General features: G+C 50.7%; 1 protein-coding gene across 1 annotated transcript in view; it reads right to left on the bottom strand.

Annotated features, from left to right (window-relative positions):
• The window catches only part of BTBD8 (BTB domain containing 8), a 138,133-nt gene that overhangs the window by 77,766 nt on the left and 45,435 nt on the right, over positions 1–14,932 (bottom strand). The window contains 2 exon segments of the mRNA XM_075322323.1: positions 8,216–8,312; positions 9,455–9,535. Of these exon segments, the coding sequence (XP_075178438.1) occupies positions 8,216–8,312; positions 9,455–9,535 (178 nt within the window).

Raw genomic sequence — 14,932 nt, 5'->3', positions numbered from 1 at the left:
CGTTACATGGAGAGCCATCACACAGTGCTTGTTCTCTTCTAGTTATGTTCAGTACTAAACTACAAATATTGGAGGCTACCACCCCCCCCAGTCTTGGCAATGGTAAGACATCAGGTACAAACAGCACCTCCTCGCTGCAGGACTCAACCTATATGATGTATGTAAAGCTCTGTGGAATTAATAGCGCTATATAAATGAATAATTAAATCATCATCGCATTACTCGGGGAGTGCATTGATTTCAATGGGCTCCACGTAATGCTCCATTGCACGTGTCAGGTTTTTCTGTTCCTTGATTAGAAAGCGGTGGCGCATTATGTAATGTTTAGTGATGAGCGAACTGTTCGGTGCTCGGAACAAGCAATTTGATACTCGTTTACCAAGTATAATGGAAGTCAATGGGTAACTAGCATTTTTTGGAAAAATACTCTAGTACCCCATTGACTTCTATTATACTCAGTAAATGAGTGCTGAGCATCAAAATGCTCGTTATGAGCACCAAAAAGTTTGCTCGTCGCTTGTAATGTTTTATATTCAGAAAAACTAGTAGAAGTGTTGAAAACCCCATACAAGTGTTCTCGAATGCTCTCAAAGTGAAGGTTTAGTTCATTATTATCTTAATAGACTCGCTCTTGAAGTTATAATATCTGGTAGCAGAAATCATGTTGCAGTGACACATGCGGCTATTGTTAATAGCTCCGAGCAGCTCAGGTGATGGCAGCTTTTAGTTAACTGACAGCACAGCAGATCAAATTATACCCTGTCATGTCAGTACCCTCTGTCTGAGCAGTCTCTCTCTTGCGCTGTATTATATACATTTCTTTTCATATCTCCATTTGCTCCCATTGTCAGTGAGTATTATCCCATCATATAGATCAGCAATCTGATCCAACTTGAGCTCTGCAGCAGACCTCCAGGAGGAGGCAGGCAAGTGTGTAATGAAGACCATCCGGTGCTTTATGTAACCAACACACTGTCACAGACAGTAGAAATAGAAAACTAAACCACTTCTCAAATAATGTATATACAGTACATGTATCTTGTGGTTTATAGTTGGCCAAAATTTCAGCAGCCACAAGTAAAGGATGCTTTCATTCTCTATAGTAGCAGATACAATCAGAACACATTTTAAAATTTGAAGTGACCTAGTGTTATCACTAGAGTTGAGCGAGTAGTTGACTATTCGTACTCGCTCAATATAGCTCTATGAGAGCCTTGTTTTGATCTCATTCTGGCTCTCATAGATTTGCATTGAGCACTTGTGATGCAACTTCTGACACCCGGCCAGTCAGATGTTACAGGCACAAGATGGCGTTGAGAGACCAGAGTGATGCAGAAAAAAAGATGAAGCTACCAAGGGTGGGGGGGGGAGGGGGTAGTATAAAAGGCCCAGTTACATGCAATGACGTATTTAACGATATATCGCCGTGGTCAAGGATTCCGTGACGCACATCCCGCATCGTTAGCGACGTCGTTGCGTGTGACACCGACGAGCGGCCATTAACGATGGAAAAAAGAGAATTTTGTTTACTTACCGTAAATTCTTTTTCTTATAGTTCCGATATGGGAGACCCAGACCATGGGTGTATAGCTACTGCCTCCGGAGGACACACAAAGTACTACACTAAAAAGTGTAGCTCCTCCCTCCGAGCATATACACCCCCTGGAAGACCATATCCAGCCAGTTTAGTCCAAAAGCTGAAGGAGGACATCCACCCACAAGTAGAGATAGAGTAAAACCCGGAACAACCGGAACCTCTGTCTACAACAACAGCCGGTGAAAACACACGGAACAAGAACTGCCAACAGGCAACAGGGAGGGAGCTGGGTCTCCCATATCGGAACTATAAGAAAAAGAATTTACGGTAAGTAAACAAAATTCTCTTTTTCTTCATCGTTCCTTATGGGAGACCCAGACCATGGGACGTCTCAAAGCAGTCCATGGGTGGGTAATAACAGAAACTGCGAAGTAGGCAAAACCTAACTTCACAAATGGGCGACAGCCGCCTGAAGGATGCGTCTGCCCAAGCTTGCATCTGCCGAAGCATGAGCATGCACTTGATAGTGCTTCGAAAAGGTGTGCAGACTAGACCAAGTGGCAGCCTGACAGACTTGCTGAGCCGTAGCCTGGTGCCTGAAAGCCCAAGAGGCACCGACAGCTCTGGTCGAGTGCGCCCTACTCCCCGGCGGGGGAGGCACCTGAGTACATTGGTAGGCATCGGAGATGGCCGACCTAATCCAACGAGCTAGAGTCGGTTTAGAAGCCGAGAGACCCTTGCGCTGACCTGTGGTCAGCACAAAAAGAGAGGTGCACCGCCTGAGAGCAGCGGTGCGTGACACATAGATCCGGAGCGCCCGCACCAAATCTAAAGTATGCAACGCTTTCTCAAAGCGATGCACAGGGGCCGGACAAAGGGAAGGCAATGAAATGTCCTGGTTAAGGTGGAAAGGAGACACCACCTTAGGGAGAAAGTCCGGAGTCGGACGGAGAACCACCTTGTGTTGGTGAAAAACCAGAAAGGGTGACTCCGAAGAGAGCGCAGCCAAATCAGAAACTCTCCTGAGAGAAGTTATGGCCACCAGAAAGACCACTTTCTGTGAGAGGCGAAACAAAGGAACCTCCCTAAGAGGTTCAAAGGGGGGTTTCTGTAAGGCCGTGAGGACCAGATTAAGGTCCCAGGGATCCAAAGGCCGCCGGTATGGAGGAATGATGTGAGATGCGCCCTGCATGAAGGTGCGCACCTGGGCCAGTCGGGCGATACGCCGCTGGAACAACACTGACAGAGCGGAGACCTGTCCCTTGAGGGAATTGAGAGATAGTCCTAGCTGCAGACCGGACTGTAAAAAAGACAGGATGGTCGGCAAGGAAAAAGGCCAAGGAGCATGGCCGGAAGAGCGACACCAGGACAGGAAAATCCTCCAAGTCCTGTGGTAAATCTTGGCCGAGGAAGACTTCCGAGCCTGAGTCATAGTGGAGATGACTTCAGAAGGAATGCCGAAAGCCGTCAGGATCCAGGACTCAAGAGCAACGCCGTCAATCTGAGAGCCGCAGAATTCTGGCGGAAAAACGGACCTTGTGAGAGAAGGTCTGGGCGGTCCGGGAGATGCCACGGCACCTCTACGGACAGACGGAGCAGGTCTGGGTACCAAGCTCGTCTGGGCCAGTCTGGAGCAATGATTATGACCCGACGGCCCTCCATCCTGATCTTGCGCAGGACTCTGGGCAAGAGAGCTAGAGGGGGAAACACGTAAGCCAGACGGAACTGGGACCAATCCTGAACCAGCGCGTCCGCTGCCAAGGCCTGAGGATCGTGGGAGCGAGCCACGTAAACCGGGACCTTGTTGTTGTGCCGGGATGCCATTAGGTCCACTTCCGGAGTGCCCCACTTGCGGCAGATTGACCGGAACACTGCCGGATGCAGAGCCCACTCGCCGCTGTCCACGGTTTGACGGCTGAGATAATCTGCCTCCCAGTTTTCTACGCCTGGGATGTGGACTGCGGATATGGTGGACCTGGAGTCCTCCGTCCACTGAAGGATACGTTGAACCTCCAACATTGCCAGGCGGCTGCGAGTCCCGCCCTGGTGATTGATGTAGGCAACTGCTGTTGCGTTGTCTGACTGGACTCTAATGTGCTTGCCCGCCAACAGGTGGTGAAAGGCTACGAGAGCTAGGAGCACAGCTCTGATTTCCAGCACATTGATCAAGAGGGCTGATTCGGACGGAGTCCAAGTGCCCTGTGCTCGGTGGTGGAGAAATACTGCTCCCCAGCCGGATAGACTGGCATCCGTGGTGAGAATCACCCAGGACGGGATCAGGAAGGAGCGTCCCTGAGACAGAGAGAGGGGCTGAAGCGACCACTGAAGAGAGCTCCTGGTCTGTGGCGACAGAGCCTCTAGCCTGTGTAAGGAAGAGGTCCGCTTGTCCCAACAGCGGAGAATGTCCAGCTGCAGAGGACGCAGATGGAACTGGGCAAAGGGAACCGCTTCCATTGACGCCACCATCTGACCCAGCACCTGCATGAGGTGCCTGATGGAATGACGGCGGGGCCTCAACAGAGAGCGCACCGCCAGATGGAGGGACTGCTGTTTGACTAAGGGCAGCTTCACAAGTGCCGGCAGAGTCTCGAATTGCATCCCTAGATACGTAAGTTTCTGTGTCGGGGTCAGAGTGGACTTGGGCAGATTGACAAGCCACCCGAATTGAACAAGCGTGGCGAGAGTGAGCGAGACACTCCGCTGACAGTCTGCACTGGATGAGGCCTTGACTAGAAGGTCGTCCAGGTAAGGAATCACTGCCAACCCCTGGAGGTGCAGAACCGCAACCACTGCTGCCATGACCTTGGTGAATACTCGAGGGGCCGTGGCTAACCCGAAGGGGAGAGCCACAAATTGGAAATGTTCCTCTCCGATTGCAAAACGTAGCCAACGCTGGTGTGAAACTGCAATTGGCACATGCAAATAGGCATCTCTGATGTCGATGGATGCAAGAAAATCTCCCTGGGTCATTGAGGCAATGACTGATCGCAGAGATTCCATGCGAAAGTGCCGCACCTGAACATGCTTGTTGAGAAGCTTAAGATCCAGGATGGGCCGGAAGGAACCGTCCTTTTTGGGGACTAGGAAGAGATTTGAGTAGAAACCTCTGAACCGTTCCCGGGCGGGAACCGGTACAATTACTCCGTTGGCCTGCAGGGACGCCACGGCCTGAGAGAAGGCGGCGGCCTTGGAGCAGGGGGGAGTGGACAGACAAAATCTGTTTGGCGGGCTGGAAGAGAATTCTATCCTGTAGCCGTGGGAGATGATATCCCGCACCCACTGATCGGAGACGTGTTGAAACCACACGTCGCCAAAGTGGGAGAGCCTGCCACCGACTAAGGACGTTGCTGGCGCGGACAGATAGTCAAGAGGAGGCTGCCTTAGTGGCAGCGGCTCCTGCGTTCTTCTGGGGACGCGGCTTCGTGCGCCAGCTGGTTTTTCGATCCTTGGCTGAGTTAGTGGACGAGGCTGAGGGCTTAGAGGATGACCAGTTAGAGGAACGAAAGGAACGAAACCTCGACTGGTTCCTGCCCTGGACAGGTTTCCTGGTTTTAGTTTGTGGCAAGGAAGTACTCTTCCCGCCAGTAGCTTCCTTAATAATTTCATCCAGTTGTTCACCGAACAGCCGGGACCCAGCAAAAGGGAGCCCAGCAAGGTACTTCTTGGAAGAAGCGTCTGCTTTCCACTCTCGAAGCCACAAGATCCTGCGTATAGCGAGGGAATTAGCCGAAGCCACCGCAGTGCGGTGAGAAGCCTCCAGCATGGCAGACATGGCGTAGGATGAAAAGGCTGAAGCCTGGGAAGTTAAGGCAACCAGTTCAGGCATAGAGTCCCTGGTGAGGGAATGCATCTCCTCCAGAGAAGCAGAGATGGCCTTGAGAGCCCACACTGCTGCAAAAGACGGCGGGAACGAGGCCCCTGCCGCCTCATATACAGATTTGGCCAGCAGGTCAACCTGGCGGTCAGTGGAATCCTTAAGTGAGGTGCCGTCAGCCACTGATACAACTGTCCGGGCTGAGATTCTAGACACCGGAGGGTCTACCTTAGGTGAATGAGCCCACTCCTTGACCACCTCTGGTGGAAAGGGAAAACGGTAATCAGAACTACGCTTTGGAAAGCGTTTGTCAGGACAGGCCCTGGGTTTGGTCACAGTGGCCTGAAAACTGGAGTGGTTAAAAAAAACATACTCCTTGCTCTCTTAGGTGAGGTAAACTGGTGCTTTTCTACCAGAGAGGCTTGTTCCTCTGACACTGGTGGATTGAGGTTCAGTACGGAATTAATGGACGCAATTAACTCACTAACATCCGCATCACCTTCGGTTAGATCAATGGGGTACATAGAGGTAGCGTCCGAGCCCACAGTAAAGGCATCCTCCTCGCCCTGCGATTCAGCTCGTGAATCAGAGGAAGGAGAAGAGTCCCTACGTCTCCGTTTAGGAGGACGGGGTCTGGGAACAGAGGAAAAATCCTCTGTGAGCACTGCAGAGCGAGTCGGAGCAGCAGAGGCGCCCTGAGAAGGGGGCTGATGCATGGTCAGCAGAGTCCGGGATAGCTGTCCCATAGAGTCGGCAAAGGACTGGGAGATAGCATTAGAAAACGATGCTACCCAAGCCGGGGGTTCAGCCACCGGGGCTGGAGCAGCCGGAGGGACCCCTGGGGAGACTCCAGGCTGAGGCACCACCATGTTAGAGCAGGCATCACAATGTGGATATGTGCTCGGTTCAGGCAGTATGAGCTTACATGCAGTGCGTATAGCTTTGCAGCCTTGCTCCTAGTGTGAGACATGCTGCTGAGGTGGAGGCTCTACAGTAAGAAACACACTCCTTCAGAATTACCCCCAGAGAGTGTATAAAAAAGTCCACAACCAGAGGTTGTGGCTTACCAGACCGTTTTGTGTGCCCTCCGGTTCCACAGCTTGGACCCCCAGACAGTTTGCAGAGCTGCTGCAGCCAGCGCCGATCAGCATGTGAACGCTGAGAAAATGGCGCCGGAGAGAGGAGGAGGGGTGGGGCTAGGTCCAAGAGCGGGAACCGGAGGGCTAAGGAGAGATACAGGGGAGGGAAACATCTCCTCAGAGAGGAGTGTCCTCCTCTGTGCTGAAAGGCCGGTGGGCGGCGCCGCACTGCTCCCCTGCATGACTGACATGCAGGGGCAGAGAAACCGAAAGTAGGCCGAAGCCGGGGCCTAAATTTTTTACATGCGGCCGACAAGCAGGCACCCTCGGCGCGGTTCTCAGGAAAAAAAAACAGAGAACCGGCCGGAAACCACATACAAGTTAAAAAAAAAAAACTCACTCTACCCCCAATAAATGTACAAGGGACCCCTGAATAACAACTCAATACTTAGCTTATGAGACGCAGGGCCAGGTCCCTGAGGGGTGAGCGCTCCGTCCAGGCAGGGACCTCAAGGGGCTGCAGATGGAGACCGGTCTCCTGCAAAGCAGTGAGAACCGTGATGGCTCCCACTTCAAGCCAGAGCCCGAGGGATGGTGAAGGAGCGCGACATGTAAGGCTCCAGCCTTGTAAAATCAACCTTAACAGCACCGCCGACACAGTGGGGTGAGAAGGGACATGCCGGGAGTCCAGCTTGGACCCGCTTTTCTTCCAATTCTTTGAAATGAAAAATCAAAAATCAAAAATCAGATGAGAATGCATGTGTGTGTGACCTCCTGAAACACAAAGCATTAAACTGGCTGGATATGGTCTTCCAGGGGGTGTATATGCTCGGAGGGAGGAGCTACACTTTTTAGTGTAGTACTTTGTGTGTCCTCCGGAGGCAGTAGCTATACACCCATGGTCTGGGTCTCCCATAAGGAACGATGAAGAAATACTCACCAAATAGTCCATCGTTGACTTGTCGTTTATTTTCAAAAAAATCGTTGATTGTTGAGGACGCAGATTGTTAGTCATTCCTGCGGCAGCACACATCGCTACGTGTGACACCTCGGGAACGACGAACTACAGCTTACCTGCGGCCCCCGGCAATGAGGAAAAAAGGAAGGAAGGAAGGAAGGAAGGAAGGAGGTGGACGGGATGTTCGGCCCGCTCATCTCCGCCCCTCCACTTCTATAGGGCGGCCGCTTAATGATGCCGCTGTGACGCCGCACAAACCGCCCACTTAGAAAGAAGGCGGTTCGCCGGCCACAGCGACGTCGGTAGGCAGGCAAGTCCGTGTGACGGCTCCTAACGATATTGTGCGCCATGGGCCGCGATTTGCCAGTGACGCACAAACGACAGGGGCAGGTGCTTTCACCAGCAATATCGCTAGTGATATTGCTGCGTGTAAAGCCCCCTTAAGACCAGGGGCTTAAAATTAAAGTACTGGAGTGGCGCTTTAAACAAAGTTGAATAGAGTGGTATGTGTTATACCATCATTCAGCTATAGGAATCTGTTCTACGTACAGCGTAATTCATGGACACCCAATGTTGTCTTTTTATATAAAATACACAAACAGAACCATAATTATCGCTTACATGTTTATGGTTTAAAACATAAAAGATTTTAGGTTAACGTTTCACTTTGGGCCATCATCCTAAAGGTTCTCAATGTTTTTAAGCGAGTTTTATGTACTTTATGAAGGACTCTCCAATAATAACTTAACAATAAATTATTTACCAATATCTTACAATAACAGGCAATAAAAAAAATCACAAGTCAAAATAGATTGTAGATGCCGTACCTTAAGGAAAAATTTACAGTAATCTCTTTTCAGAGTGTAAATAGCGACTTCACGAAGCCCTTCTAACCCATACATGTCAGCAACCGAGAGAATCTGACTACAAGAGAAAGAAAACAAATTGTATGAGGACTGTCATCACCATGGTGCAAGACAATTTTGCATTGTGATAAATGAAGTCAACATCTGCAATAAAAACTCTTCATATAGTTTTGTGTAAATGTTTGAAAATATATGACTATTTTTGAATCTATAAAATGCACTTTTTCCCCAAAAATTTTTCGAGGGAAGTGGGGGGGTGCATTTTATCGGCAGAAAGTAACCAGCTGTGGCTGTTATTGTGGGGGAAATTGGTGGCAGGATCCACAGCACTGGGGAGAACATGTGTGCCCACTGTTTAAGAAAATGCATATTCACTGCTCCCCAAACCCATAATCCTGCCCCCTCTCGGCACTCAAGCTGGAGCCGAGAGGTCGGCAAGCTTATGTGCGTGGGAAGTCATGAATATGCATTTTATTTAATAGCAGTCACACGTGATCTCTCAGCCGCCAGCTTCCTGCAGTGACTGGAGGGATTAAGTGTGTCAGCTATTAAAGAGAATGAATATTCCCTGCTTCCCATGCCCATAATCCTGGGCATAGAAAGCAGCAAATATCCCAGCAGGTGATGTCAGTATAAGTGGGTGCGCATGGCAGTGATGTCATGTGCTGCGCCGCTTCCACGTTGAAATCAGTTGCCGACATCAGTGGAGGAAATCCCAAATGGTGGATCCTGTGTTAACTACCGTTCACAGAGATGTTGACAGCACTCGCATAACAGAAATGGCTCACCGTTTTTTGTTGGTTATTTTTGGGACAATGTGTGTGCAAAAAAGAAAATGCACTCTTGAACCTGCGCATAGACCATAATGGGTTTATTAAAACAGACATGTGAATGGGGACTTAGAAATCTTGTGCCTTGTCACTATGACTGACATTTCTTGATTAGAAAGTAATCTCTTAGGTCATCCCAGTTACAGCAATGTTCATGCTTGATATATAAAAAAGGTGAAAAATATAAATTTTCTCTCTCAAACCTAATTCCTTGCTGATAAGTCTGCTAAAATAAGATAATCCAGATCCAGCATTTCCTGCATATTTTAGTGGTTAGAGGGGCTTTCATGCCATAATGTTTTATGCTAAATGCTCTCTAATTCATGCTCATTACAGAACAAATAGTCCAAAATAGCAAAAACAGTTTTACCCAGCATCAATGTTTTTTGGAAGGTCCATTACGCCTCCATATATGAAATGCAAGATGACGGTCATATCTGCTGGTTTGACACTGGGAAGATAAAACAAATCAAATAAATGAATGAATTTTACATACTTAATACAGTGCTGTTAACTGTAACCAAATAAGATTATGGCTACACATTTGCCTGGAGTCGCCTTTAAGAAGAAAAGTGAAAAACTGCAAGGAAGTTCTTCACACACGTCGGAAGCAATGGTTGTGGTTAAATGTGGTAGAACTAGTTGTTGGGGCTGTTACGCAGAGGTCTGTGCCCACGATCAGGCTTCGGGGCGCTGCGAACTTTCACCGTCTTCTCTCCGCTGAGAGCACTTGCATCTCCGCAAGCATAAATTGACACACTGCGGCTCAGAAAGCTGAGCTGCATGTCAGTTTACTTGGTGGAAAAGGAATCACAGGGCAGGAGATTTCTATAAATCCCATCCACTGTGCTTATACTGTACAATGCAGCATTTTGGACTTCGTGAAAACATGCTGCGTACAAAATGCTGCTAGTACTGATTGTGGGCACGGACCCTTAAGTCTTGTTCACATGCTGCATTTTTACTATGGAAAAAGAAGGGAATTTTGTTTACTTACCGTAAATTCCTTTTCTTCTAGCTCCAATTGGGAGACCCAGACAATTGGGTGTATAGCTACTGCCTCCGGAGGCCACACAAAGCATTACACTTAAAAGTGTAAGGCCCCTCCCCTTCTGCCTATACACCCCCCGTGGGATCACGGTCTCCTCAGTTTTAGTGCCAAAGCAAGAAGGAGGAAAGCCAATAACTGGTTTAAGAACAAATTCAATCCGAAGGAACATCGGAGAACCGAAACCATTCAACATGAACAACATGTGTACCCGAAAAAACAAAAAATCCCTAAGCAAACAGGGCGGGTGCTGGGTCTCCCAATTGGAGCTAGAAGAAAAGGAATTTACGGTAAGTAAACAAAATTCCCTTCTTCTTTGGCGCTCCATTGGGAGACCCAGACAATTGGGACGTCCAAAAGCAGTCCCTGGGTGGGTATAATAACCCCTCGTGATAGGACCGTAAAAACAGCCCTACCCTACAAGGTGGGCAGTCGCCGCCTGAAGGACTTGTCTACCTAGGCTGGCGTCCGCCGAAGCGTAGGTATGCACTTGATAGTGTTTGGTAAAAGTGTGCAGACTCGACCAGGTAGCCGCCTGGCACACCTGCTGAGCCGTAGCCTGGTGCCGTAATGCCCAGGACGCACCCACGGCTCTGGTAGAATGGGCCTTCAGCCCTGAGGGAACCGGAAGCCCAGCAGAACGGTAGACTTCAAGAATTGGTTCCTTGATCCACCGAGCCAGGGTGGATTTGGAAGCTTGCGACCCTTTGCGCTGACCAGCGACAAGGACAAAGAGTGCATCCGAGCGGCGCAGGGGCGCCGTGCGGGAAATGTAGATCCTGAGCGCTCTCACGAGATCCAACAAATGCAAATCCTTTTCACATTGATGAACTGGATGAGGACACAAGGAAGGCAAGGAGATATCCTGATTAAGATGAAACGGGGATACCACTTTAGGGAGAAACTCCGGAATCGGGCGCAGAACCACCTTGTCCTGGTGAATCACCAGGAAGGGAGATTTGCATGACAGCGCTGCTAGCTCGGACACTCTCCGGAGAGACGTGACCGCTACTAGAAAGGCCACTTTCTGTGAAAGGCGAGAAAGGGAAACATCCCTCATAGGCTCGAAAGGCGGCTTCTGAAGAACAAGTAGAACCCTGTTCAGATCCCAGGGCTCTAACGGCCGCTTGTAAGGAGGGACGATATGACAGACCCCTTGCAGGAACGTGCGTACCTGAGGAAGTCGTGCTAGGCGCTTCTGAAAAAATACAGATAGCGCTGAGACTTGCCCCTTGAGGGAGCTGAGCGACAAACCTTTTTCCAACCCGGATTGCAGGAAGGAAAGAAAAGTAGGCAATCCAAATGGCCAGGGAGAGACTCCCTGAGCAGAGCACCAAGACAAGAATATTTTCCACGTCCTGTGGTATATCTTGGCGGAGGTAGGTTTTCTGGCCTGTCTCATGGTGGCAATGACCTCTTGAGACAATCCTGAACCCGCTAGGATCCAGGACTCAATGGCCACACAGTCAGGTTCAGGGCCGCAGAATTCTGATAGAAAAACGGCCCTTGAGACAGCAAGTCTGGTCGGTCTGGTAGTGCCCACGGTTGGCCTACCGCGAGGTGCCACAGATCCGGGTACCACGACCTCCTTGGCCAGTCTGGAGCGACGAGGATGGCGCGGCGGCAGTCGGACCTGATCTTGCGCAGCACTCTGGGCAACAGAGCCAGAGGTGGAAACACATAAGGAAGCCGGAACTGCGACCAATCTTGAACTAAGGCGTCTGCCGCCAGAGCTCGGTGATCGTGAGACCGTGCCATGAAAACTGGGACCTTGTTGTTGTGCCGAGACGCCATTAGGTCGACGTCCGGCATCCCCCAGCGGCGACAGATCTCCTGAAACACGTCCGGGTGAAGAGACCATTCCCCTGCGTCCATACCCTGGCGACTGAGGAAGTCTGCTTCCCAGTTGTCCACGCCTGGGATGTGAACTGCGGATATGGTGGAAGCCGTGTCTTCCACCCACGTCAGAATCCGCCGGACTTCCTGGAAGGCTTGCCGACTGCTAGTTCCTCCTTGGTGGTTGATGTATGCCACCGCTGTGGAGTTGTCCGACTGAATACGGATCTGCTTGCCTTCCAGCCACTGCTGGAAGGCTTGTAGGGCAAGATACACTGCTCTGATCTCCAGAACGTTGATCTGAAGGGTGGACTCTTGCTGAGTCCACGTACCTTGAGCCCTGTGGTGGAGAAAGACTGCTCCCCACCCTGACAGACTCGCATCTGTCGTCACCACCGCCCAGGATGGGGGTAGGAAGGATTTCCCTTTCGACAATGAGGTGGGAAGCAGCCACCATCGAAGAGAATCCTTGGCCGCCTGAGAGAGAGAGGCGTTGTTGTCGAGGGACTTCGACCTCCCGTCCCATTGGCGGAGAATGTCCCATTGTAGTGGACGCAGATGAAACTGCGCGAAAGGGACTGCCTCTATTGCTGCAACCATCTTCCCTAGGAAGTGCATGAGGCGTCTCAAGGGGTGTGACTGGCCTTGAAGGAGAGATTGCACCCCTGTCTGTAGTGAACGCTGTTTGACAAGCGGAAGCTTCACTATCGCTGAGAGAGTATGAAACTCCATGCCAAGATAAGTTATCGACTGGGTCGGGGTTAGATTTGACTTGGAAAAGTTGATGATCCACCCGAAACCCTGGAGGGTCTCCAGCGCCACGTTCAGGCTGTGTTGGCATGCCTCTTGAGAAGGCGCCTTGACCAGCAGATCGTCTAAGTAAGGGATCACGGAGTGTCCCTGAGAGTGCAGGACTGCAACTACAGCTGCCATGACTTTGGTGAAGACCCGTGGGGCTGTCGCCAGGCCAAAAGGCAGGGCTACGAACTGAAGGTGTTCGTCTCCTATAACGAAGCGTAGAAAACGCTGATGCTCTGGAGCAATCGGTACGTGGAGATAAGCATCCTTGATGTCTATTGATGCTAGAAAATCTCCTTGAGACATTGCGGCGATGACGGATCGGAGGGATTCCATCCGGAACCGTCTGGTTCTCACGTGGTTGTTGAGAAGTTTTAGGTCCAGAACGGGACGGAAAGACCCGTCCTTTTTTGGTACCACAAACAAATTGGAGTAAAATCCGTGACCTTGCTCTTGAAGAGGAACAGGGATCACCACTCCTTCCGCCTTTAGAGTGCACACCGCCTGCAGAAGAGCATCGGCTCGGTCGGGAGGCGGAGACGTTCTGAAGAATCGAGTTGGAGGACGAGAACTGAACTCTATCCTGTACCCGTGAGACAGAATGTCTCGCACCCAACGGTCTTGGACCTGTGGCAGCCAAATGTCGCCAAAGCGGGAGAGCCTGCCACCGACCGAGGATGCGGAGGGAGGAGGCCGGAAGTCATGAGGAAGCCGCCTTGGTAGCGGGTCTTCCGGCTGTCTTTTTTGGGCGTGACTGAGCCCGCCAAGAATCTGAACTCCTCTGATCCTTTTGAGTCCTTTTGGACGAGGAGAATTGGGACCTGCCCGAGCCTCGAAAGGACCGAAACCCCGACTGTCCCCTCCTCTGTTGGGGTTTGTTTTGTCTGGGCTGAGGTAAGGATGAATCCTTACCCTTGGACTGTTTAATGATTTCATCCAAACGCTCACCAAACAGCCGGTCACCAGAAAATGGCAAACTGGTTAAACATTTTTTGGAAGCAGAATCTGCTTTCCATTCCCTTAACCACAAGGCTCTGCGTAAAACCACGGAGTTGGCGGATGCCACTGCCGTACGGCTCGTAGAGTCCAGAACCGCATTAATCGCGTAAGACGCAAATGCAGACATTTGAGAGGTTAAGGATGCCACCTGCGGAACAGATGTACGGGTGACCGTGTCAATCTGTGTAAGACCAGCTGAAATAGCTTGGAGTGCCCATACGGCTGCGAATGCAGGAGCAAACGACGCGCCGATAGCTTCATAGATGGATTTCAACCAGAGCTCCATCTGTCTGTCAGTGGCATCTTTAAGTGCAGCCCCATCCTCCACTGCAACTATGGATCTAGCCGCAAGCCTGGAGATAGGGGGATCCACCTTGGGACACTGGGTCCAGCTCTTGACCACGTCAGGAGGAAAGGGATAACGTGTATCCTTAAGCCGTTTGGAGAAACGCTTATCTGGATAAGCGTGGTGTTTCTGGACTGACTCTCTAAAGTCAGAATGGTCCAGAAAGGTACTTAATTTACGCTTGGGATACCTGAAATGGAATTTCTCCTGCTGTGAAGCTGACTCCTCCACTGGAGGAGCTGGGGGAGAAATATCCAACATTTTATTGATGGACGCGATAAGATCGTTCACTATGGCATCACCATCAGGAGTATCCATATTGAGAGCGGTCTCAGGATTAGAATCCTGATCAGCTACCTCCGGCTCATCACACAGAGAATCCTCCTGCTGAGACCCTGACCAGTGAGATGATGTAGAGGGCCGCTCATAGCGAGCTCGCTTAGGCTGTCTGGGACTGTCGTCCGTGTCAGAGCCATCACCCTGGGATGCATGGGACACCCCCGGAGCCCGGAGCTGTTCCAACTGAGGGGGACCAGGGAGCAATGAATCAACAGTGCCCATGGTCTGAGTTACTGGTCTAGACTGCAAAGTTTCTAGAATCTGAGACATAGTCACAGATAATCTATCCGCAAAAATTGCAAACTCTGTCCCCGTCACCTGGACAGTATTCACAGGTGGATCTCTCTGGGACACCTCCAGCAGAGGCCCCGGCCGAGCAGGGGGCACAGGGGCCGAACACTGCACACAATGGGGGTCAGTGGAACCTGCCGGTAGAACAGCCTCACAAGCGGTGCAAGCAGCATAGAAAGCCTGTGCCTTGG

The sequence above is a fragment of the Anomaloglossus baeobatrachus genome, chromosome 8 (assembly GCF_048569485.1).
Source record: "Anomaloglossus baeobatrachus isolate aAnoBae1 chromosome 8, aAnoBae1.hap1, whole genome shotgun sequence".
NCBI classification, from domain to species: domain Eukaryota; kingdom Metazoa; phylum Chordata; class Amphibia; order Anura; family Aromobatidae; genus Anomaloglossus; species Anomaloglossus baeobatrachus.
The sequence above is the reverse complement of the archived record's forward strand: the minus strand, read 5'-3'. Positions and strand labels throughout refer to the sequence as shown.